General features: G+C 55.1%; 1 protein-coding gene across 1 annotated transcript; it reads right to left on the bottom strand.

Annotated features, from left to right (window-relative positions):
• Positions 1–1,178: 1,178 nt before the first annotated feature.
• GDI2 (GDP dissociation inhibitor 2) lies at positions 1,179–13,221 on the bottom strand. The gene is made up of 10 exons (XM_044428892.1): positions 12,979–13,221; positions 11,650–11,749; positions 10,241–10,375; positions 6,723–6,921; positions 6,254–6,385; positions 5,359–5,458; positions 3,967–4,138; positions 2,786–2,930; positions 2,265–2,319; positions 1,179–2,171 (listed from the first exon to the last, which is right to left on the bottom strand). The coding sequence occupies exons 1-10, from the start codon at positions 13,204–13,206 to the stop codon at positions 2,016–2,018; spliced, it is 1,422 nt and encodes a 473-aa protein (XP_044284827.1). The 5' UTR covers positions 13,207–13,221; the 3' UTR covers positions 1,179–2,015.
• Between the last annotated feature and the right edge of the window lie 12,097 nt (positions 13,222–25,318).

The raw sequence follows: 25,318 nt of genomic DNA, 5'->3' as shown, positions 1-25,318 counted from the left end.
GCCCATCCTCATCTTCACCCATTTGTAAAGTCGCTCTCTCTGTTGAATTAGAAAGATCCAGAAACTGAATAGTGCATTCACCAGTCCCAACTTCTCCCTCTAACCCTTTCCGGGATTAGGATCTGATCCCCTCCAGGATGAAAGTTGAACAGAATTACATGCTCCCCTCCCTGTGCACACTCCCGAACGCAAGTCTCAGTCCAGCCGACGCTGTGCAGGAGCAAGGCCTCTGAGGGAAGGGCTCAGCTCTGTGGCCAGACTGCCCTGGGCGAGTTTCTCCAGTCTTCATTTCTGTCCCTCATACCCACCCCCATTTGTTTAGCAGGAGAAGCTAAAATGACCTCCCCAGCACCCAGGCAAGACCGAGGCGTCACTGGACCCCAGGCCGAGTTGGACAGACGCATGGAGAGCACAGCGCGTCCTCCCTCAAATTCTAATTCTTCCACTCCTCCCAAGGCAGCAGGGACAGCCCCACTTAGACGCAGGTGCTGGCTGCCGTACAATCACAGCCCTTCGGCCTTTTTGTGTGTGCCTGGCGGTCCTTTGCCCACACGTGAAGGCCAAAATGTGGCTTTGCGCAACAGGCCTGAGTTAGTGCAGTGCCTTCCTCTGGCACGAGGTGGTTCAGGTCGCCCACATGTGCCAGACGGAGCAGCCTGAGGAGCTCTCCTGCACTGTGCCAGCTCCCCGCTGGGCATCTGCCTCGCCCAGGGCAAGGCCAGGATGGCTGCTTCTCTGACACGGCGGCCGGAGCGCTGGTGCCCTCCCGGCTGGTGACAGAAGGGCTGCACTGCCGCCTCCTGACCCGCATGTGCTGCTACAAAATGAGCTCTCCACGCGAGCAGCATCGGCGAGCAGCTCTACATGTGCAGAACCTCCTCTGCCGACCTCTAAGAGGGATGTGCCAGCGCACCAAGACCTCGCCTGCATTTTCCCGCTTCTGACATGCTGCCAAGGCACAGGAGACCTTGGCCAGCGCACAAGCACCCGAAGCCCATGGGGCAGCCGCGCCTGCCTCGATCCCTCCCACCTGGTCCCCACCGCCGGGTTTCCCTTTCCCCCGGAGAACCAACCGGGCATCCTGGGCCACACGCTACGCCAGCCGTTGCCCCTTCCCCGTCCGCAGCGATGAGAGCGGCCCGGTTGCGCCACGAGTGAATCAGACCACGGCACGGAACTTGTTTCCAGAAGTTGACTTTACTTTGGCAGTACAGAGGTCATCTGGAGCCTTGGCACACAGAAGGCCGGGCTCCGTCAAGTCAATACTGCAGTGCAGCTTGGTCCACCCGAGAAGCCGGACGAGGTACAGGGGAAACGACAAAAGAAAAGAAGATACTTGCACACACGTTGCCTGCTTCCGAGTTTCGTACTTGCACCAAGTTTTTTTTTATTAGTATCACTTTGAAAACACAAAAAGCCTTGTGGCACAGTTGTGTCCCAACAGATGTAAACGGTTTGAGAAGCTTTTAGTCGGGGGGCGGAGGGAAGAGGAGAGTGCGAGGAGAAACCCCACCGAGTGGCCACCGCTGCTGTGAGCTTGGACCAAGACGCAGCTCACCATGAAGTTAAGACTAAGGGGAGGAGGTTGCTGGGGAGGGGCTCCCGCCCAATGGAGGGGCAGGGGCCCCTGCCACGGGCCCCGGGTCAGACCCCCAGAGGTCTACCAGGGCTCCGCTGAAGGTGACACAGGTATGACAGGCGCCCTGGCTTCTGCCCCGACAGCCTGGTCAGCAAAAGAAATGGAACGTTTGCTTATCCTCACGTTACGTTAGAAGTGGGGTGTCAGTATCTGCCAACTGTGACCCCAGCAACCTCATTTAAAGAATAATTAACACATGATTATGCCCAAAGGGGGGAGAAGGAGCGTTTGACCAGTGCGGGACTCTTTCAATGTCAGGTATGATTACAAAAAGCAGGCCTTACAATAGTGAACTCGTACGGTGCTTGCCGAAGTTCCTCTGGGCAGGAACACCGCCGGCGGCCCATTCGGAGCCGAGCTAAGGCTTGAAGCACGGCTACTGCTGATCCTCCTCACCGTAAATGTCGTTCTTCTTCCGCTTCATCTCCTCAAAGTCGAACTCTGATCCCATCATCCTCTTGTAAATGTCTTTGATGTCGTCGCATGTCGTCTCAAAATGGGTTGTCGCGTCATAGGTGCTGGAAATGAAGATCTGGGGGAGGCAAAGCCCGGGGGGTTTAGTGGCGAAGCCTCGCTCCTCCTGCCCCGCCGGAGGGGGTCCAAGGGCCACCCAGCCCATACAAACCTGGCTCTCTTTGCCCAGATCGGTTGGTGCAAACATGTCGCAGACGCTCACAAACCTAGGAGGAATTTTTAGAAATCAGTTTAGAATCTGCGACCTTAAGTATTATTCCTGCTGATTATTCATATGTTATTTTCTCTTTGGTATTTAAATTTGACAGTTTTCTTTATGCTGCCTATTGGCAATTGCACTGGAATGGCTGCCCGGAGAGCACTGAAGGATGCCACTGAGAGGGCTTCAAACACCTTTCATAGTAAAAAGAAGCACAGCGACTGAAAGGGCCACCCAGCTTGCTGCCCCAGGGGATTCGCAACGCGCTCCAGTGCCAGGGCCCCCCGGGCTTTATGCTCTTGTGGGCCTGCCTCCGCCCACTCCCACGCGAATACCGGTGGTCTCGTGCAGAGGGGCCTGGACTGCCGGTGCCCAGCAGGTCCTGCCACGAACGGATCACCTCCCCGCACCGGGCCCCCCTCACGAGCTCGCGCGCCCAGCCCAGTCCGTCGGGAGCAGGGCAGGGAGCTCACTTCTGCTCGACTGGCTCCAGGAGCTCCAAGGCGGGCTTGATCTCCTTCTCTGGGTCGCTCGTCTCCACGGTGGTGCTGACGATGGCGATGTACTTCCCCTGCGCGGCCACGTTGTGCGCGGACGAGATCATGCAGACGTAGATGTCTGGGGAAGACCGCAAACGGGGCTCGCAGGCTCAGGCGGCAGACCAGCCCCTGCCCCCCGCCAGCCAAGCGCAGCCCACGCCCAGACCAGACCAGACCATGGTGCTGGCGGGAAGCCGGCAGGGGGCGCAGCCTGCTGCAAACGGCCTCGGCGCCGGGCGGGGGACCCGGGTTCCGGGCCTCGCTCAGCCATGAAGCCCCTGGGGTGCCTCCGGGCCAGTCGCTCACTCGCTCGCAGCCCAACCCACCGCACGGGGCTCTTGGGAGGATAAAACGGAGGTGGCGGCCCCTGAGAGGGGCCCTCAGTCCCGCCAGGAGAATCAAAGGAGGGACTGAAGTGCCACGTAACCACCGCTGGACAGGGCAGACACCCGGGGGCCTTCCAGGTGTTTGGGGCCAGCGCCCGTGCTGGGAGCCCTCAACTAAACTGTCTGGAGGGCACTCGGTTTGCTGCTCCTGCCGCAGGAAGAAGGCGCTCCTGAGCACGGGCCGATGCAAGGAAGGGGCCTGCGGGATCCCAACCGGGCCGGCACAGCACGCTGCTGACACCCCAAGGTTCTGGGCGATGGATTATTTGCATTTCTATACCACCCCAGTAGCCCTGCTGTGCGTGACTGCCAGGCACAGAGGTGGCGCCCTCCTGAGGCTGGTCTTCTTTTCCTATGGCACGACTGTGAGTCTGCCCGGCCCTTCGGCGTGACCAAGGAACGTGCCAAGTTCAGAAGAACCCCTTCCTGTGCTCCCTGCGAGGTCCAGCTCTGGCCGCAGAAGCGCTGCAAACGCGCGGGGCGAGGATGGAGCCGCTCTGGGCCCTGGACCGGCCGGAGACGTGCCCGGAAGGCTCAGCGGGTGCCCGGAGCGAGAGCTTCTCGCACCACGTCTCCCGGTCAGCCCACGCTGCAGCGGCTTCCCCAGGCCCGGCCTGCTCTCCTGTCGCTGCAAATGCAGGTCTGAGCCCCCCTTCAGGGCACGGCCTGGAGGGGGGCAGCTCAGGGTGTGGAACGCACCCCGAAAACAGGGCACCTGCCCCGATTTACCTGATTTCCTGTTAACCTGGTTCTGGGGAATGATGATCTGGCACGAATTGGCGTCGTTTGTGTTCTTGATGGGGTGGCTCAAGATACAGATGACCCGGATGACCTTGCCGACCTTCTTCACTCTCTCGGGAACATAGCTGGGGTCACAGATGAGCTGCTTGCAGCGGGCGATCTGCCGGGAGGCACACACGTTTTGGACGCTGGCGGCTTCCGAATGCCAAGCCCAGGGGAACACTGCAAACGGCCAGGCCAGCAGCCGGCCTGCCGCCCTCTGCTCAAGCGCGCATCCACCAGCCCCCGCGGCCGCTTCTGCTCTGGGGAGAGGCATCCAGGAATGCCCACGGCCAGGCAGGCAGGAAGCTGCTTCCCAGGGACGGCCTGCTGAGGGGCGTCAGCAAAAAGGGGGGCCCACGGCACGCCTCGGCCACGGCCTGGTCAGGACGGGCTGGGAAGAGGCCTCCGTCTCAAGCGCTCGCCAGCCAGGGCCAGCCCCGATCAGCAGTGGGCCAAAGACCAGCTCAAGAGCAGGTGGATTCCCACATTCCCGAGTTGCGGAGCAGTGGCCTGCCGTGGTGGCGAAACGCGCCCGTCCTTGGCTGCACAGAGGACAGCGTGGGGCAGTGATCAGAGCGCTGGGCTGCAGCATCTGCGCTCTACTCCCCACTTGGCCAGGAAGCTTCCTGGGGGCGTTGGAGGAATCGTGGCCTTGCAGCCTGGTCAATCTCACAGGGCCGTTGTGGGGATCAAATGGCGAGGGGGAGGAAGGGGACCACGTGAGCAGCTGTGGGCCCCTGACAAGAGGGAATGGGGGGAGAGATGCAACCGAGCAAACCCCACGGACGAAACCGGCTCCCGCTGCCCCAGCCGCCTCCTGTGCTGCTTGTTCCGGGCACCCTGCAGTGCGGGGGGGGGGGGTGCCCTTTCTCGCCCACGCCCTCAGGGGGGTACAGGGAGGGAGCTCTGGCAGTGACGCGGCAGGGCTCCCCTCACGCACGCGACGCGCCCCCTGATGCCACCAGCAGCGCCGATGTGCCAGGGATGCAACAGGAAAGGGGTGCGCGCAAGCGGGAGACGGCGAGGGGGCAGTTGCGGGCAAAGGGACGCCTCCCCCACCAGAGCTGCTCCGTGGCCTGGCCGCCATTAAATAAGCGCCACGCACAAATCGCAGCAGAGTGGCCGGATTAGCAGCAGCCGAAACCCGGAGGGGAAAAGGATGGCAGCATCCGCTGCGTACAAAGCCAACGCAGGGGGGCTGCTATTTCCAGAGGTGTCCAGAGGAAGGAAGCCTGGAAGGACGGGAAAGGCTTCTGGGGTCCCCACTGTCCCCGCAGCGAGGACGGCGAATCACGAGGGGTTTTGCCCAGGGGAAACGCGGACGCCGCTCTGCCGTACCTCCCCTTCGGACTTCACGCCAACCACTTTGCCGTTTTCTATGACGATCTCTTCGATGGGCTTGTTCAGCATGTATGTGCCCCCGTAGATGGCACTTAACCTGCCAGGGAAGGACAGACACACAGACGGCCGGTTGGCCCAGGCAGTCTGGCGCGCGCTCCGTGAGTGAAAGCCCCGCTTCCTCCTGCAGTGGCCTCGCCACCCTCCAGCACGCGACGTGTGGGCTCGGCTCGCTTCCCCACGCCGGACCGACCTTAAGGGGAAGCCCAGACCCGTGACGAGCGCTCTTGGGAGACCCGGATGGGCAAGCTGGCTTTCTCTGGGTCACTCAGTGGAGGAGGAAGACGAGTCTGGCTTCTCGAACTGGAGTGCCAGGTGCCGTTTGTCTGCGAGGGCCGAAGGACTGCAGCCCTGGCTAGAATCCTGCCTTCGCCCTGCAGCATTTTCTGCCTCACTCTCCTCAGTTACTGGAAGTGGTTCTAGAAGCCATCAAACTGCTTGGCATTTATACTCATGCGCCCATGCGCCACTGCATCGATGGATCAGGCCAGTATCGGGGAGCGACAGAACGTGCTCCAAGCAGCAGAACACTGAAGGTGTAGCGGGCTTCCGACCATGTTTTATGCGACAAAAATGTGCTCCTGTTAGAGACCACGATGTCTTACTAATGCCTTTGCCTATGCCGATCAACTGCTCGACACGTCATACCGCTAAGACTTCCTTAGATCAAACGGTCTGGCAATGCCCCGTAGCTGCCGCTTTCCGAGTGGAAGTTAGAATACAGATAAACTTCCCATTAGAACATGGTTTGATCTCTGCCGATATTCACCTGCTTTGCAATTACTGACCTGTTTCTTGGAAGAGAAAACTTGGTTGACATATATTTTAGCCTCACCTGGCGAACCCCTGCGGCAGCTCTCCCAGGCCATACAGAGGGTACAGGTAGGGGCTCTTGCCGTATCGAGCCAGCGACTCGCTGTACAGTTTGATCCGGTTGATTGTTTCTTGGCAGGGCTGGTCTAGGTAGCTGAGAAGGGGAGAGAATGCGGAGACACAGAGACGTCACGCGCAGCAGCTCTCCGCCTCATGCGCTTCCCAGCACGCGCTTCCCACTAGCCCGGCCTTCCCCACGGAACCAGGCTTGCGTGTGCCTGGGAGCCCTTCGGTGGCCACAGGGCTGCCGGGGGAACTGGCACCCAGCACAAGGCGCACCCTTCCATCTGGCCCGCAAATAACCCAAGCAAGCGCAGCCCCGTCCGAGGCCCGAGGCCCCGCTGCCTCCATCTAGAGGCTCACAGCTGGCCCACCTCGACGCCCAAGCTCGGCACACCCCGGGGAGGGGGGATCTCCTGGGCACCACTCACTCATCGGTTCTGTACAGTGCGAGGGCATGGCCCGTGAAGTCTATGACGTCCTGGCCCAGGTCGAACTTCTTGTACACGTCACGCATGGTGTTCTTCTTGGGATCAACCCCTTCGAAAGACCGGGCATCGTTCTCATCGAAGTTGGCAACATACACCAAGAACTTCCGGAAGCGCCTTTTCTCAAACAAGCCCATCAGACCTAGAAAGTCAGAGAGCTGTCAGGTCACAGGGCATTTCCCTGTCACACTGGTATTAGTCAAGATGTTCCCATCAGTACGTTCTTTGGGAGCTGGAAGAGTAACTTCCACACCACCTTGGATTAAGTGGCTGAATGCGAACGGGCAGAAACAACAGTCGCTCAGTCCGAACAAACCAGTCTCAAGCCGTGGGCTGGAGCCACTGCTGGCTTGAGCCCGAGAGGGAAGGCCTTCAAAAGACAACCTGCAGCCAGGATGAGTGGCGCCAATACTGGCCGGGGCAGCCTGACGTTTTGGGGAGAAATGACTGGGAGGCAGCAGGAACGGAGCACAAACCAAGAGTCGCATGCTTCCTGCGCAGACGGGTTGACTCATTTCGTGAGGTTGTGTGGACGCACCGGGCTCTTCCGGGAAATGCAGAATTGGGCGGACCAGGCTCCTCAGTCTGGAACGTTTCCCCAGCACATTTTCCCAGTGCCTGCTGCTCAGAAGACACTCGGTGATTCTCGACAATGCGCTGGCACATGAAGGCCACCTGTGGCCCATCGGACCCAGGGGTCGCTGAATTCTGTGAGGCGTGATCCCAGCAGCACTAGCAAGCCAGGCGCACGCTGCTTAAGGACCAGCTGCTCACCCACGCCAGCCGTTCTCCATGTGTGGGGCCAGAGACGGCCACGCCAGCTTCTACAGCTTAAACTCCGGGGTGGGGCGCCTGTCCGGGCCCCTTCCTGCCCACGCCTGGGGCATCTGCCTTCCCATTCACTTCCTCTGACGATGCCACAGGGACGTCCCCAGAGCAAGAGGAACGGACAAAACCCAGAGCGCAGCTAGTGGGGCAGGCTGAGCGACTCCACGGAAGGGCCCCCAAAGAGCCACAGTGACAAGGATGCCCCCCACCCCCTTCCTCCACGGGATCTGTGCCTGTGCGGGCGGGAGACCAGCCAGGTGACTTCCGGAGGAGGAGGGAACGGGGGGTCGAGGCACCGCGGAGGAGGATGCAGCCCATGCAAACATGCCCAGACACAGAAGCAGCGCGCTTGGCTGGCCAGGAGGGGCAGCCCCAAATGCCCCAGAGAGACCAGCACAGGTGAGGGGAGACACGGATGGCTGCGCCCACAAGCGTCGCACTTTGAACAGAGCGCCTTCCAGCGAGACGCCAGCACGGCTCCGACTGCTCCCCGTGGCACATTTCCTAGTTTCTGCTGTTGCCTTGCAATCATGACCGGCTGGCGTCCCCTGGAGGGTGCCTCATGCCCCGTTCCACATCGGGGACACATACTTCTCGGTGTCCAGGGACCAAAGCCCCAATAATGGGACTGAGAAGTCTGCACCCTCCGCTTGCCTGGCTGCCTCTCGCCCAGACACTTTTTGTGCTCCGAGCTGCCTCGTTTAAGCCTTCCAAACCGCCGGCCACGTCTGATCTGAGCTTCCTTACCTACAAAGTTCTTCTCCTTGTTGAGATAACCTCTGGGTGTTGAGCAGGTAACCTGGCAGCTCTTCAATCTGATCCTATTTGGGGGGGGGGGGGTCTTAGATAGGATCCAAGCTGCAGAATGTTTGGTTTATCAGGGTGGCAAGAACAGAGATGCGTTTATTCTAGTGCAATGGTTGTCCACACAGGCTTTCAAGAGAGTCTGACTTCGCTATGCCCCAGTCAAGGGGGAAAATTAGCCTAGCAGTTAATCCAAGAGAGGCAGGACCCCAAACGGCACCCAGCCATTCTGCGGGTCAGAGGGACAGAGAACGGAGCAGCAGCTTCCTGCGTCTCCACCAGGAAAACCGAGGGGCGGTCGGAGCCATGTTCGTCCTGAGCCGCTTGATTTTTGCCAACACTGCCATGATTGAAGGAATTGGCGGGGAAGCACACAGGGAGGGGAACTGCAAACACGCTCAGACCGTGAACAGGAGAGACCAGTGCCCGAGGCCTGCTTACGCAAGGAAAGCCTGCACGGCCAAGAAAGCTGCGCAGCATCAAGCGCTCCAAACACTGCCGGGGCTACGACGGCTGAGGAGAAAGGCAGCAGTGCCGCCCTCTAGGCACGTGCAGAGCGCCACGGGACGGGAGTCTTGCCCACGAGTCCCAGCTCCACAACATCTCGTCCAAGCAGGAACGGAACTCGTGTGAGTGATGCCAGGAAGCGCCTTTCATTGCGATCTGTGGAATCATCACAACGCAGAAGTAGCAGCTGCCGCCACCCGGGCAGCTTCAGGGGTGCAGAGACAGTCAAGAGGTGCTGGTGAGAACTGGGCCAGCTCACCTGGTAACTGGCGGGGGAGGCGGGGGTGGCCTCCCAGAGGCATATTGCTAGTACCTGAACTGCCATTTTGCTCTTGTCCTGCAAGGCAGTCCCCCTTCCCCGTGTTATCAGAAAAAGCAAACATTCTTCTAACTTGTGGCCCCTAGTCAGCCACGTGGATTCATCCACTCTTTCTATCCACAGGATCAGATTCAAATTTTGTTGTTGGTCGCAAAGTCGTGTCCAACCCACTGAGACCCCATGGACAACGTTCCTCCAGGCCCCCCTGCCCTCCACCATCCCCCGGAGTCCCCTTAAGCTCCCGCCGACTGCTTCAGTGACGCCATCCAGCCACCTCATCCTCTGCTGTCCCTTTCTTCTTTTGCCATCAATTGTTCCCAGCATCAGGCTCTTCTCCAGGGAGTCCTTCCTTCTCATTAGGTGGCCAAAGTATTGGAGTTTCATCTTCAGCATCTGGCCTTCTAAAGAGCCGTCAGGGTTGATCTCCTCTAGGACTGACTGGTTTGATCGCCTTGCGGTCCAAGGGACTCGCAGGAGTCTCCTCCAGCACCACCATTCAAAGGCCTCAGTTCTTTGGCGCTCAGCCTTCCTTATGGTCCAGCTTTCACAGCCATGCATTGCAACTGGGAAAACCATAGCCTTGACTTTACGCACTTTTGTCGGCAGGGTGATGCCTCTGCTTTTTAGTATGCTGTCTAGATTTGCCATAGCTTTCAAATACTACAGAGTAAATGTTGTGTTTTAAATTGAATCCTAAAAATTGATTCTGGATTTATGCCAGAGCTACACTGCAAACACAGGCTGATACACATCCTTCAAGCAAACATTCCCAGCTAACAAGAAAGCCCCCATGCAGTGACGCTCCGCTCCAGCCTTCCCCGGCCTGGTGGCCTTCAGGGGCATTTGGGCTGCAATTCCCAGAAGTCCCGTCCAGCAGGGCCACTGACTGGGTGCTGCAGTCCAGACATGTCGGGAAGGCACCAGGTCGGGGAAGGCTGCTCCGCGCTGCACCCAAGGACTGCTGGGATCCGGCACAAGCACCGAAGCAGCTCTGTCTACGTACTGGACGCCAGGGCCTCGGCCTCCGTCGACGGGACCTTGTAGATCTTCCCTCCCTTGTAGACAAAGCTTCCTTCGATCACTTTGAAGTCCAGGTAGCGGGTGACTTCTGTGTACAGCAGCATCCGGACCAGCTGGCCTGAAACCAAAGGATGTTCCGTGTGAGCGAGGATGCGTGCAGGCGTACGGCTGGCTTCGGAGGAGTGGCGGAGTCCCCAGGGCACAGGCAGGAAACTCTGCTGCTCCTGGGGGAACTCGACAGGGACTGGGCCGCTGCCCCCTCCCGTCTCACAGCACAGCCAAGCAACCTGCCAGCGCATACCGCCGGCTCGACTGCATCCGTGCTCCCACAACCTGCTGCCCAGCTGGAGCAGCACGACTGCAATTGCTGGGGGGGGGGGCACAAGGGAAGGGTCACCCCGACACGCTTCTCCCGAGGAACACGGCACCTCCTCAGGCCCGCAAAGCAGCGGGATGGCAGGCTTGGATGAGAACCACAAAGAGGCAGCCAAGTTCAGCAGCGGCTCAGTCAGCTGCACCGGCTGGTGGCCTGTGGGTTGCCCACACTTGGACTAGAAAGCAAACGCCTCTGGATGGCCAGTCAGCTGTGCATTCATTGCTTAAAACGACAACTGCCTGAAGCAGCTCTTGAGTACGGCCTTAGTACTGCGGATAAAGTCTGTGCTTGATTTTTTTATTTTTTTTTTAATGTAGAGGCAAGAGACTGGAAAAATTCAAGCAGGCTGCCACACAGCCAGAATCAAGTTCCCAGCACGCTCTTAGTCATCAGAATCAGCCCATGTGAATGCCTGAAATGAGACCTGTTTTAATGCTGCTACAGCCAATCAGGAAAAAAGCCAGACCGGCTGCAGAGGGAGCCGTGTGGGCACCTCAGCCTCCACTGCCGCAGGCCCGGCCTGAAGCAAGGGCAGCTCAGCTCTGCAGTGCCTGGGTATGGACCAAGAGGCTCCCTGGGCTTCCAGCCAGGTCCACGCGTACTTGGTGGTGCCTGAGCCACAGAAAGGCGGCAGCCGAGCAGAGAGCCCGTTGCACCCAGGCGCTGCCGGGACCCTTTCCCAGGAGGGGCTGAGATTCGGAGGCTCTCCCATCTGCAGCCTGTGTGAGCAGCGCGTGATGCAAGCGCTGGAGCTGCGGCAACGGGTCCTTGGGGCAGGAAGCCTGGGACCAGGTCCTTCGGGTTACATGGATCCTGGTAGCAATGGAAAAGTGAAAGGGACAAAAAAATAAAATAAAATAAAAAATAAATAAAAGGGGCACCCACGAACATGGGGCTGCCTTCAGCACGGGTGGGAACGAAAGACTGTCATGCAGAGAGGGCTCAAGGGCCCCAGGAACCTGATGCAGCTTCACACCCATCAGGAGAAGGAAGCCAAGGAAGCCCCCCTCACTCACCATTCGCCATGAGGAACTTGGGAATCAAGTCCACATTCCAGTCTCTTCCCCGGCCCATCGACTCTGGGGGCGTCCCCGGCAGGTTAAACCTTTTGTACAACTTTGGGAACAAGGAATCATGCCATTAGGAGGGAGCTGTGCCCACAGGGAAGGGGGCAAGCGTCTGCGAGGACACAGCCTCCCCGCCCGTCTGGACGGGCTGCACCCCCACCCAGAGCCTGAGGGCATGCCTAGATCCCTCGCCCAAGGGGCCGCGGCAGCTCAGAGCGCCTTTCACAGGGGCCTCCTGCAGAAGAGGCCTGGTTCTGGAGGCAAGGCGAGCACAAGCGCCTCGGCTTCGTTTTCGGCCCCTCCGGAAACATCTCTACTCCAGAGTCGCCTTCTTCGGCTGACCGGTCACTGTCTTCACTGATATTCTGCTTTAATACAGTGCTTTGTTCTTTTAATCTTTTCATCATTCAACACTCCAGAATGTGCCCAAGAGGTGGAGCAGGTTATAAGTGTTGCAAGTACATAAACTGTAAGTATGTGAGAAAAATAAAGCTTGTTTCTTCCCTTCCATACTTTCTTCCCATTTCTCCAGTACTGAACTACTGTCCCAGCCCTAAACCGCCTGGGCCGGGACCCCTGAAGGAGCGCCTCCTTCCCTGTGCGCCCTCCTGCCCCGAGATCTGAGGCAGAGGGCCTTCCTTGGCGGCCCTCCTTGAAGGAGATTGGTAGAGTGGCTACCTGGAGCAGGGCCTTCTCTGCGGTGGAGCCCCAATTATGGAATACGCTCCCCAGTGAGGTTCGCCTGGCGCCAACGCTTCTCCTTTTTGGCCCCAGGCGGAAACCTTGTATTTTCCCGTTATTTTAATGTTTAATTGGTTTTAATGTGCTTTATATCATTGTATTACTGCATGCTGTGCCATGTGAATTTCTATTTTGCTTGTAAACTGTCTATTTTGTAAACTGTCCTGTGACGCTAGTAGAGGAGCAGTCTATAAAAGCTTTAAATAACTAACGAAAGTGACAGATTGCAAGCCCGTCCTCTTGCGCACCGCAGTGCCCCGCACACGCACACCGGCGCCACTGAAACACTTCCATAGGACACGCCTTCGCACGAGGGTGACCCGCTTGGCTGGGGAACAGAGTTCCTACCAAGTCCCCATCAGCCAGGCATTCGGCTTCTTCCTTCTCCTGCGGCTGCTTTCCGTGTCTAGTTTTGGGGGACCTCCTAAGGACAGGCACCCCGAAACAGCAGCCCACACCCCTGCACGCCACGTGACTTTCTACACCCAGCAGAGGCGCGCAGGGGCTTGAACCTCCCCATGGGCTGGGGCTACTCACGTCCTCCAGGGGTGTAATAGACGCACTTTCCCCTCCGTAGTAGGCGTTGCGATCCATGTGCAGCACCTTCTTCCCGTTCACTGACATAATCCCGGAGAGAATGCATTCCTGCGGGAGAAAGAGGCACTGCAGTAAGCCAAGGGAGCCCCGGGTGCGACCCAGGAGAACGCCTGCAGGAGCCACCCGAGGGGCAGAGGAAAGGCGGCAGCCGGAAGACGTGACCCGCATGCCGTACCCGGCACCTCCACCCCGAGGAGAGCACTGGGAGGACCTCGTACCCGGCTGGTAGCCCGGCTCTCCCTGCCTCCTGTAACATGGCAGAGCGCCGACCGAAAGAGTGAAAATTCTCAACTCCCGGATCACAAACAAAGAAGTTCCAGTACTAGGCAAATCTGTGGCACGGAGCAGAAATGTGCTCGCTCAGGCGGGTCTAAGGCCAGCCTGGATCGCTTTCATGCCCCGTGGGAAAGCTGCTGCAACTGATGATGGCTGGGCTAACGATCCAGCCCATCCGCTAAGCTGGGCCACCCGCTGTGCCCTGCGCTGGCAGCGAGGGGCAGAAGTACACTGTTCGTGATGAACGTTTCCACTGAGGAAAGCACTCCCAAGGCAGGCGCGCGCAACTATTCCGCATCAAATTGCACGTCCTGGAATGACAAGGTGCTTCCCCAGCCAAAGCAAGGCGGGGATCCAGAGCTGTGGCTCCGTGGTGGCGAGGCGAGGCGAGGCGCGATCTGCCACGCTTCCACCCATTTAGCAACTGATCCCAAGTCCAGCTCCGGCTTTCCCCCGACTCAGGGACCTGAAGCAGGAAATGCAGCGACCGTGCCGAGGGAGAAGTTAGAGAGCGTAAAGCGCAACCTGTGTGCCGTGCTGAAGGGCAAACAACGCACGAACACTCGTTTCTCTGTGCTGGATCCTTAAGTTACTCCAAAGGCGTGGCCTGGTCAGCTCTCACAGCAAGAGGATGCTGCCACAATCCAGGACGGTGGCTAAGGGTGCTGGACTGGAACTCGGGAGATCGGGGTTCTAGTCCCCCACTCGGCCATGGAGCTCACTGGGCGACTTTGGGCCAGTCAGACTCTCAGCCCAACCTACCTCACAGGGTCGGTGTTATGGGGAGAAGATTGAGAGGAGGAGGAGACTTATGTCAGCCATTTTGAGCACACCAAAGGTTCAGCAAAGCCACCCTCCAGTGCTCCTGGTGAACAGCAGGCGAGCAAGTTCCTGCCTGCGTGTTCCTGGCTGGTTCAGTGCCCTGTCTCGGAAACCTGAAAATCCAGCTTCAACCTAGGATCAACAGTCGGCAGTCTCAAACGTGGCCGCAGTTTAATGCAGCACCTCAGTCTACTGGTTGAGGCCATTTCTCCTGCTTGCTTCAGGAAGCCTATGATTTGGGGAGTGATAACCAGGAGCACAACCAGGGGAGTCTACACGACTGCGGTGTGGGACAAGAAGCAACCTGTGTCCAACTTAAAGGCTGAGAATATCCCAGGTAAAGGGAAAATTGTTTCTGGAGCTGGACCAGGAAGGCTTAAGCCACCCTTTGAACCACGAAGGCCCAGGTGTCGACATACGCCTCTCATTTTTTATTAATTGTACGAGTCCTTTCAATCCAGGAAATGTTAAATACCCTAGCTCCCCAGTGATTGTGGATGACAACGGTTTGGTCGTGAGAAACGAGCAAGCACAATCAACAGAAGAAAAGCCCTCGAGCAAGCGAGACAGAGCAGCAGCTTCTCAAGGAGCACCTGCAGGTCCCCTTGCCTCTTCCGCCAAAGACAGCATGGCTGAGCGCCTGCTTGCTCATGCCGTGGGTTGCAAGCCACTGACATCATGCCTGGGACCAAGTGCTGGGCAGATCAGCCAGGGACAGACCTTCCCGGGTCACGGCCGGTAGGGAAGTACAGCACAGCGGTGACTTCCTCCTCGTGCTCGAGACAAGTGTCCCGCCAGCGCGACATCTAGTTTTATTGAGGCAGAACAAAAGGTGAGTTGATGGCAGGCGGGTTCATACGGAGCAACCAGCCGCACTGCGCAAAAACCCGCGCGGGGCAGCCTGCTTGAGATGTGCGCGACACACGCTGGGCGCGGCCAGGACCCCAAGGCCCTGCCTCCTCTCAAGTCTCCCCACCAGTATGCCAAGGAATGCCACGGAAGCCCCGAGGCTGGCAGAATGGGGCGGCAGCTCCACAGCCAGGACAGAGAGGTTGCTCCGTGGAGAATAAGCCATGTTCTTCCGGGCCTTCTGTGGGGAGGGCCAGGAAAACGCGTTTTCTCCCTTCCCTGCCTTCTGCGCAGATTGCCTTGTGGGACTGATCAGCGCAGGAGCCATATTTGCCGAGGACACCTCCTAGGGAGACCTGGAAGAACACGCTCTTGCTCAGCACAGCACCCGCCAGGCACGTGAGGCAGGGACTGCCAGGCAGGCTAGCACAGAAGAGAAGCAAGCTTCGGTCCGCTGGCTGAAACCAGCTCTTTTCCCCGCGGCGTGACCACAGGGCTATCGGATCCAACATGCAGTGAGGGGCAGCATTTGGAGCATGTGGGAAACTAGGCGTTCCGAAGCTTTACTTCTTCCCTACAAGACGGGAAGTTAGGCACAGAGAGTCACCACTATTAGCCAGTAGATTCCTGAGGGCCCCACACTAGTGCTGTGCTCATCCAAATTCCACCCAAAGTTACAGCTGCCCTTCTGATCAGCACCGCCACAAGTTTAGCAGCGCCGGGAACCCACACGCCATCAGAAGACATCTGTAGGGCAGCGATGTGGTCCCACTTTTCATGTTCCTGCCCCACTGAAAAACACACGGCTTGCTTCTGTGGAATGGAAGCATCATTTGGACCAGAACCCTACAAGGACCGCACTGCGCGGAGACTGGTCCACCCACAAAGGGATGCCGCTTTGGGATATTTTCTCTCAGCTGCCCCATTCCCTCACCCGCTAAGAACAGAAACGTCAACTGCCTGCAATCCAGTGCTCCGGTCAGTGAAAGATGGGCCAAGCAGCCCCGGCCATATTGTAGCTCCACCTGCAACACTGCAAGTGATGTAGTCACGGGTTTTCACATGCCCACTGCAATGTTAGTCTTCAGGGAGCACATTGAAGTACGCAACCTTATACATCTATAACAAAAAAAAATGTCCTACAATTCCCAACCTGCCCTGGAGTCACAGGGCCTTTTCTGTCTAAAGGTGCATAGGACTGCGCCCCTACAAGGCACCCCCTAAGGAAATCTGCCTGCCCACGGAGCTGAAAACCCACCCTTTTCTCTTCCTTCGGCTGTTTTCCATGCAGCTAAGCCTAAAATGCTGAGAACTTGAGAGACACTTTATATTTCTATTAAGAGACAAAGGAGGAGTCCCAGATCCAATGCGGACTGGATGAGCTACTTGATGAACTCGGCACTCCTAGACTACCCTCCGGAGCTATCAGGTGTGCCGTTGAAATGATTTCTAATCCAATTACACTCCTGTCCGAAGCGAGCAGCACAGAGTTCAAATTTCCTCCCCATGGGAGGTTTCCAATCCCAGCCCAAAGACTGCAGCCCAAGACTTCAGCGGGGATTTATCCCCCACACCACAGAGACTCACTAGGCAGCCTGGGGCAAACACCCTGCCCCCCTCCCCAATCTACTCCACCATTCTAAACAATGGAAGTGACGATCATAAAAATGCATTGGAAAAAGCATTGCTAGACAAGAACAGAGGGGTAGTATGGGCTTTCCAGGAGCTTTCTGCATTCAGGTCTGCAGAAAGGCCTTTTAACTGGAGGACAGGGAAACAGGGTTACGTACATTCACAAAAACCAGATTACATAGCCTTCTGTTTGAAATGCTGTATGCACTGTAGAAACCAAGACGATGCAAGGACTTTCCTAGCTGGCAGTGTGTGTGCGTTTGTGGGGGAACTACCAACTCATTTTCTTCAGAAACATGCCTAGTTTTTAGTCAAAGCCAACGGACTGGTACATTTTAAGCCTCTGATTTGTCAGCTGAAAGCTCTCACATGGTATGTTTTGTATGCCATCTTTACAGGAAACTCTCACTATGGCTTCCAAAGCTCAGTTCTGCCACCACAAAATAGTAATGTATACCCAAAATAAATTATTAAAAGCCAGCCAAGAACTAGAGCAATCCTGTTCGGTATTTACAATATCACAATAAATATGTGGCAACAGTGGCTGAAACCATGTTCGTTCCATGGCCCTTTCACGCTTTCGGCGGCAGGCCAGAGAATACACGTGTGCCTGGCCGCCTCTTCCCAAGGCCTGCGGCGCCGGGGCTTAGTGCCCCCGTTCGCCAAGGCGCCTGCCACCGAGGGCCCAGGGCCAGAGGAGGCCTGCTCCCTGTGGCTTGCCAGCCTGACTGCCCCTGCTGCTGGGCAGTTGTGCGGGGCTTCGACAACTGGATGTCAGATACAACCGGCTTGGCAGGGATGGTGGTGGTCCTCCAAGTAACCTGTTCAAACTGCTTAAGGCTCTGCGTGTTTTTTAATAAAGTTACAAATGGAAATAGAACGCAACTCTTCAAATACCACATATATTGGCATTTTAAATGGGCCTTGGAGGCAAAAACAGCAAAGTAAAAATTAGGGGTTGCCTTATGCCTGACCAGAAAAACCACCCAAAATATCGACCTCATCTTATACGTGAGTCACGTTATATGCCAATATATACAGTTTTTTGAAACATACTTCCTGGTTGCTTGTTCTTTCTTGCTTGTACTTCCTGGTTGCTGATATATACATTATTATCATATATATCAGTGCATAAGATGACCCTTGAAACCAAAATTAGGACAAACACCAAAAAAAGAAGAAAAAAAAACCACAGCCCAAAATATTGGCTTTGTCTTATATGCAAGTTGTCTTATGTGTTGATATATGCTGAGTCACCTTATATGCCGAGTTTGCTTACAGGTTCATAAATACAGTTACTTAATTTGACTCATACGTGGACAGTCTTTTGAAACAGATGATGTGGTATAGGCGTGAAAGTGCTGGACTGAGCCGCGGGAGATCCGGGTTCCAATCCCCTCTCAGCCAAGAAGCTCCCTGGGTGACTTACGGACAGTCACAGATGCTCAGCCCAACCTACCCCACAGGCTTCTGGTGGTTGTTAGGAAAAAAGGAGAAAATCATGTAAGTTGCCTTGTGTTCCTGGCAAGAAAAGCAAGGTACAAGTGCAACACAATGATAGTAAAGGCTGTTGAAATACTTCAAACCAGATTTCCCTAAACTCTATGCCACAAACAGGAAGAGGTTTGGTAATTTCTCTAAACTGCATTACAAACAGAAAGAGATGCTACAGACGGGTTGTACCAGCCTCAGCTCTTCATGTTTCTTCTGGCTTCTAGGATAATTCAGACGTTTCCAACACTACTTGAAGTTTTCTCTAGTTCAATGAAAAATAGCAATTTAACACAACATCTATAACTTTGTTTCCTCACTAGATTATGTTTGTACAATACTTTTAAATGCATAGCTTACTGATGCAGTAATTACAAGTTTCCTAATAGAGTTTGCTTTTAAATAACTTTGAGGGAATCAGGTTGTACAAAATGTATTTTGTGTCCCCAGTGCAGCCTGGTGCCCTCTAAATGTTTTGGATAACAAATCCCAGCATTCCTGCAATTGGACTGCGCTGCCTGGAGGTGATGGGAGCAGAATCCAAAACTTCTGAAAAGAGAACCTGTTAAGGCTCGCTGTAAAGCAACCAAGTCTTTTTAATTTCATAAGACATGCTAAAAAGTGTGTACTTTTTAAATTTTCCAAGGCATCCCATTTCCCCAATTCCTGGAGGAAAATATATCATGGCTTCAAACTCTCTGGGGAATTTTAATATCTAATTCTGCAACAGCTGAAGTCTCGGAACAGTCTTTAAAAGTAGACCCACAAAGACATGGCACCTGCACAGCCTGGACACCACCCGTGCATGATCACAGAGGCAGGAACGGTGTCCTCCAGACAGGGCTGCACACAGCATGCAGGTAAAAAGCATTCTGAACTGCTGCCTCCTCTTCAGCCCGTGAGCCTGCAGCCCTGGAGAACTCCCCGAAATACACCCATGGTCCCTCGGGGGAAAACAGCTCCATGCAAGGCCAGAACCTCCGACTGGCACAATCTGTACACCCTCCCACAGCGCATCCACGCTGCTTGGGTTCGATCCGAGTCTGGCCCTCCCCATCCCCTCAAAACCGCCTCCAGACACCGATTCAAGAGTTCCACAGGCTCCCAGAGACAAGCGCATGGAAATAAGAGGGAGACTCACGGTTCGTCTGCATTCTGGTAACTGCTGCATTGCTTCCCCCAGCAGCTTCATGCACGTTCCAAAGTACGGGAGCCAAGATGGAAATGCACGGCACCCACAGGCCCATGTTAATGGGGCGGTGGGAGCAGGAGTCTCCAGAAGTGACCTTCTGAAATGCTCTAGTTCTTCTTAAAGCCACATGGTGCCTCCAATACCAGCCCAGACAAACAATCTAGAACTGGGGTCCTCAAACTTTTTGAAGAGGGGTTCAGTGGAAAGGTGCCAGCGATGGCCATGGGCCGCCAAGGTGGTGCGGGTGGGAGAGTGCAGGCTGGTGGTGGGGGGGTGCGCGTGCGGCAAGGCAGGGGTGTGCGCGAGCTGAGATTGTTCTCTCCAAAACAATCTCCGGGCTCGCAAGCTGGTGCCTCACCCTGCGCACGGCGAGGCGCCGGCTTACTCACAAAGAGATCCTTTTCTCCAAGCGAGTTCAAAACAATCTCCTTGCGAGCAAGCCGGCGCCTTGCCACATCGCGCGCATGCGTGCACGGCAAGCTATGGCAGGCCGGATCCTGCCCACAGGCCGTAGTTTGAGGACACATGATCTAAAAGGATACCCTGGCTAACAGTACCCCAAACCAAAGGCACGCCCACCTATTGCACTCTGGAGACCCTCAGCTCCGTAAAAAACCAAGGAGGCGACTTGGCTTTATGACTTGACTTGGTCAAGGACATTTGGGAGATGGAATAGCGATGGTCCAGGCCATCTCACCATTGCAAGTGGAGAGTAGTTGAAACTCAGGAAAATCTCGCAGTAAACTACTTAGATTCATCAGTCTTATGGGGTGAACCATCAAACTTGACCCAGCGCCCCTGCAGGGGGCCTGGAAGTAAAATCTGTTCTCCCACCCCATTCCCTTTCCTTTGAAAAGCCTGAATTAGCGGGCATACTGCCTCGCGCGTTGGGCCAGAAATTTTCCGTCTCACAGTTGCAGTGGGAGATCTACTGACAGCAATCCCAATTTAGAAAATCCACGCTTAATTATGGGGAGCTGGTGTGGTATACTGGTTAAAAGCTGCAGGACTGGGACTCAGGTGCTCTGGTTCCAGTCTCCGTTTGGCCACTGGAGGACTTAGGAGCAGTGAGAGACTCTCAGCCCAACTTTCCTCAGAGGGTTGTTGTGGGGATGAGATTGAGAGGAGGAAGAGGCAGTCACTTTGAGTTGCTAAAAAAGGTGGGATATAATTCTAATAAATAAATAAGACTGCTTGTATTTTGCCTATGTACATGACTTGGTTATATGCAACTCCTTTTTACTAAAATAACGGGTTCAAAAGTCAGCCATTGTTACTTTGCTTATCTCTAAATTTTGGAGAAGGAAAGTTATTTCGACGATGGTGTTGATACTTGTTAAAACCCTCACGTGTTTCAAAACCTTGACCCTAAGCCTTCACCGCAAGTCCTGCCAGACAAGGAACAATAAGCTTACAGCAGCTAATCTTCTGAACAGAGAATTACGCTGGAATTACATCTATGTTTTGGTTCCATTTGCCATTTCCTTAGAAGGCAGAGAGGAAGCTACAGGAAAGTCCCACCTGTACGCAAGCACGAGGAAGTGTATTCCACTGCAGCCACACAATTAGATTGCACAGTTGCTCATACTGAGCAAAGAACAAATAGGAGTATTGTAGCTTTTATGTGCTGTTCATTTCTTCCCTGGACAACAGATCTGGACCGAAGCACATGGCAAAGCAAATACCTGTGCAACTGTGTGCTTGAGCAGGGGCATACCTGGACCCAGGCAGACCCCAAGAGTTACTAATGGCCTTCCCTGACACCCTATTGCTAGTCAAGGAAGAAAGCAAAGCGTGTTTCACAAGTGAAATGCAGAAAGTGCGACTCCCCCCCCCCCAAAGGAACAAAGCTTAGAAAACAAAAGCAGGAAAGAGCAGGCTGCCACAATGGCAGGAAGCATGCATTCATTCGGAGCCATATTTATTTCTCCCAGAAACAATGCCTCTCCTCTTCCGATGACTTGCCACCCATCATCATTCATTCAGACCTGGTCTGTGCACTGAAAACAACAAGTTTCAGCAAGGGAGAGAAATAAGTCGTTTTATGAGCAGCAAGCACACAAGGTGGCCGAAAGGTCAGGTGACTGGTCTTTCTGCCACAACTGCAGGCATTTATGTAAGCATCTGCCTTACACAATGTCTTCGTTGGCCCTGTCCCTGCACTGGCAGGCAGGTCACAACTACAAATTATAAAGCCTGCACAGGAGTGGCTTCTTGTACTTTTATCTACCTCCAAAACAAGGGAGGCAGGAAGATGCATGCCAGCTATTCTCCAGATTCTAGGGATCAGTAGTAAGCCTCTAAAAGCAATTAACTCATTGCTCTGCATCAAGACAATTTCCTTATGTAGCCTTCTGCATCAAGCCGTCTCCCACACAAAAGACAATCTGGCACAAACACTATGAAAAGAAGCCGGTTACTGATCCCCTCCTACAACCGGGACATCCAAGCAGGACCGCGACATTCTGAGAGGATGGTAACTGAAACAAGCCCAGCTCCATCAAGAGGATGACAATCGAAAGGAGCAGCAGAAAACAGGAAGCTGAGTCAATATCTGACAAATGCTTTTGATTTCTACCCACAGTTAAAGTGGTCGCTTGCTTCTCTATCGTTGCTGAATTCATGCAAATAGAAGAGTTGGGAGCTCAGCCAATAGCAAGCATGGGATGAACAAGGGTTAAAACGTTAGCCAGCTACACTGAGGAAGCACCTTTCTTCTACGGTGACTAACCATCAGCAGCAGAGGAGCAGGGCTGCAAGGCAATACGTGCTAAGAGGCGCTACACGAAGGAGAGAGAAACGGCCAGGTTGGAAGGAATAACAGACGGGCCCAGCAGGACGCGAACGGGCTGGCAAAAACAGGCACGGCTTGCAGATAAAAGGCTGCAATGCTTTTAGGAAGGCCCAGTACACAGGAAGTTTGTTACAGGCACGCACGAAAAGGTATCCGTGCTGCAAAGGTGCACTGTCAACAAGGCGAACCCCAGAATGTGATACAGGAGCAGCACACAGGAGTGACTTTTGCCACAGCAGTACATGAGCTCCATGTGTATTAAGTGATTAGTGACATACGAAGGCTTGCAAGAGCAAAGCTTGGCTGCGACAGGACAGACCGAGGGCAGGTGGGGAGGGCTGCAGCCATGGAGAAGACACATCACTAGGAGGAAGGTAAAAGGGTGGGAGAAGGAAGAGGCAATGGAAACTGAGAAAGGAGGGACTGGGGTGAATGGGGAGCGATACTGGAGTGATTAAGCAGGGTTGGCAGCAAGAACCGACGTGAAACATCCCTTTCAAAAAGGCTGAGCAGAAGACCGTGGATCCCAGCGGGAAGCTCTGAACAGGCAGGAAGTGTACAATCCGAGGGGCTGCATCCACAGAAACCGCATCAGAGCCGAGAGGAATCTTCTAGTGAGGCCTAGATGACAGCTGATGAAAGTACACGCGGTTCCTGAATGGGCTGAGGGGGAGCCAGAGAGGAGCTGTGCAGCAAGCAGGCACAAGGGGACAGCGTGTTTAAATAAGGCGGGCTGGCGGGTGGACGGACAAGAGCCAGTGGCATGTGGCCACTAGTGCTGGAAGACTGGGGTTTGTATCTGACTGGACAGTCATCTGAGTGGGATGGTGTAAACTGGTGACCTGCAACGGGGGGTGGACGGGGGTGGACTGATGACCTTCTTGCCCCTTCCAACTCTTCTATGACTCCATGATCTGCAGGATGGTCAAATCCAAATTTAGGCTTCATGGTCTTACACCATGAAGTTATCAGTGCTTAAATCTGTAACCCACTTTATTCTATACAAGATACTCTGTGCAGCTGATCACTCCTTCTCTGTCTAACCCTCTCAAGATTTCTGAGTACAATGTGCCCAGGAATGAAGGCAGGATGCAAACGAAGGGCAGAATCATTAACGAAGAGGCAGGGGTGCAAATCGAAGGGCAGAGTGCTCTTGCCACACCTGGACAGCACAAACGGAAGGTATTAGGGGTGACTGGGAAATACTCAGCATTTTGTCAAGGTAGGAGTTGACAAGGAGAACACTGGGGGGGGGGGGCTTTCTGATTGGGACAGGAGCTGTAACAAAGAGAGGAAATATTGTTATAACTAAGTAAGCCAAAGAAAATGAAACTGCAAAATGGGGTCAAGAAAGATAACTAGGTTAAAAGAGGGGAACACCAGGAAAGGAATGGGGCACTGGAAAGGTTTTCAGGGTGGCACTAAAGGCCAGTTTTGGCAACAATTGTAATGAACAGGAATGAACAGAGGGCGAAAGGGAGTGAAACCCTAAAGGGGGTAAAAGGCAGGGTAACTGGGATGGAGGACAAAGAGAGGCTTTGGAGAGGTGCTCAGGAGGAACTGCAGTGCCTTTCAGCAAGGAGGGGTTAGAGGCCAAGGAAAACATGGGGGAACATGTCAAGTGACATTTGAGGGGATAGCCAAGGAAGACAAGAGGATGAGGAGGAGGGCAAAATAGGGGGCCAAGGAGAGCTAGGAGGCAAACAGGGAGGAAAGGGGTAATAAATTAGAATGACACTTGAAATGGAGGAAGAGGTTCCAGAGAGGCTTGGGTGTAGGAATGGGAGGGGGAGTGAAGGCAAAATGTGTCAAGTCAATGGGAAGAGGGGAAGCTTTGACTTGACTTTTATTTCTGGGAGGTCCAGATGACAAAAATTGCCCTGTCTGAAAAGGGAGGAACATATTTAACCAGAAAAAGTGGGATAGTAAAGAGAAGGGGCAAACGTACAGAAAGGGCTGCAAAAATGAGAAAAAAGGGGTGATAAAGGGGAACAGGGAAGTGGCCTAAAGTTGGACGGATGCTCCCACTGAATTAGGAAGACAGAGAGACAGAAATGCTTCCTCACACCATTTATGGAGTTTGCTGGCACAAGATGTGGGGACCACCACCAACCTAAAAGGCTTGTAAGGAGCATCACACAGCTCATGGCAGGATGGCTCCAACTATGTACATTGGCCAGGAAACCTCCAAGCTCATAAACAATCTAACTACTGAACACCATTTGTGCAGGGGAGGGGGTGCTGCCTTGATGTCCTGTTCGTGGGTTTCCTGTGGACACCTGGTTATCCACTGCGGGGAATGGGAGGCCAAGCTCTGTTCTAAACAAGCAGGGATCTTCGTACGAGGGTCTGTCAAGGACGGGTGGGAATAAAGCACAGCCCTGAGAGGTGGGTGCACGCACAGCGGGCAGGAAGCATGTACATGAAATAGAGGAAGGCAAGTGACCGGAGGAGCAGGCAGCAAGGCCATTGATCTGTCAAATAAAAGAATTTAAGTGCCTTCCTTTTCAATCGAGTTTTATGGATTTGCTCTTATGCTGTGCTTTAATTCAGATTTTGCTTTCAGCCTGCATTTATTACTTCTCATCATCCTGAGCACCAGTTTGGGCAGAAAGCAGAAAATAATTTCAAGAGACACAAAGGGAATGGATGAGAATTGAGTGTTGCGTGGAGGGCATGACAAATCAATAGCCAAGAAGGGGGAGGGAATGGGGTAGAACTGGGGCGGGGGCAGGAAACCAGGAGATAACAATACCGCCGCCCCCCCCTCCACGAGCAGACTTGAGACACCATAAAGGATCGGCACAACGTCCAAGAAAATACATGACCGTAAAAGACAAGGAGCGTTACCCCCCTAAAATAAAATAGCTAGCACGGCATGCTAGCAGGGGATGATGGCTGCTGCAATCCTGCCCGTCTGCAGGGGGCAGGTTAGCGTTGCACTGCCCCAGACACAAGAAACGGGCGAGCGGGTGGGGCGGGAAGCCTCTCGAGCGGGAAAGGAGCGTCCCTGGCAAGCCCGACTCCCTCCCGCGGCGAGGGCTGCCCTGCCGCGGACGAGGCCCGGCAGGCGCTCGCGTTCCGCGGGCAACCGCCGCAGGGCAGGGAAGGGGCCCGCGCGGCGGCGAGGCGAGGCCCGGGTTAGGCGCGCGTGGGGCGGGCGGGCCGGAGGCCGCGGGGCGGGATGTGCACCCGGGGCCGCGGCGGCGCTGGCGCTCGCGCCC

Source organism: Varanus komodoensis, unplaced genomic scaffold, assembly GCF_004798865.1.
Source record: "Varanus komodoensis strain SLA01 unplaced genomic scaffold, ASM479886v1 scaffold1, whole genome shotgun sequence".
NCBI classification, from domain to species: domain Eukaryota; kingdom Metazoa; phylum Chordata; class Lepidosauria; order Squamata; family Varanidae; genus Varanus; species Varanus komodoensis.
The sequence above is the reverse complement of the archived record's forward strand: the minus strand, read 5'-3'. Positions and strand labels throughout refer to the sequence as shown.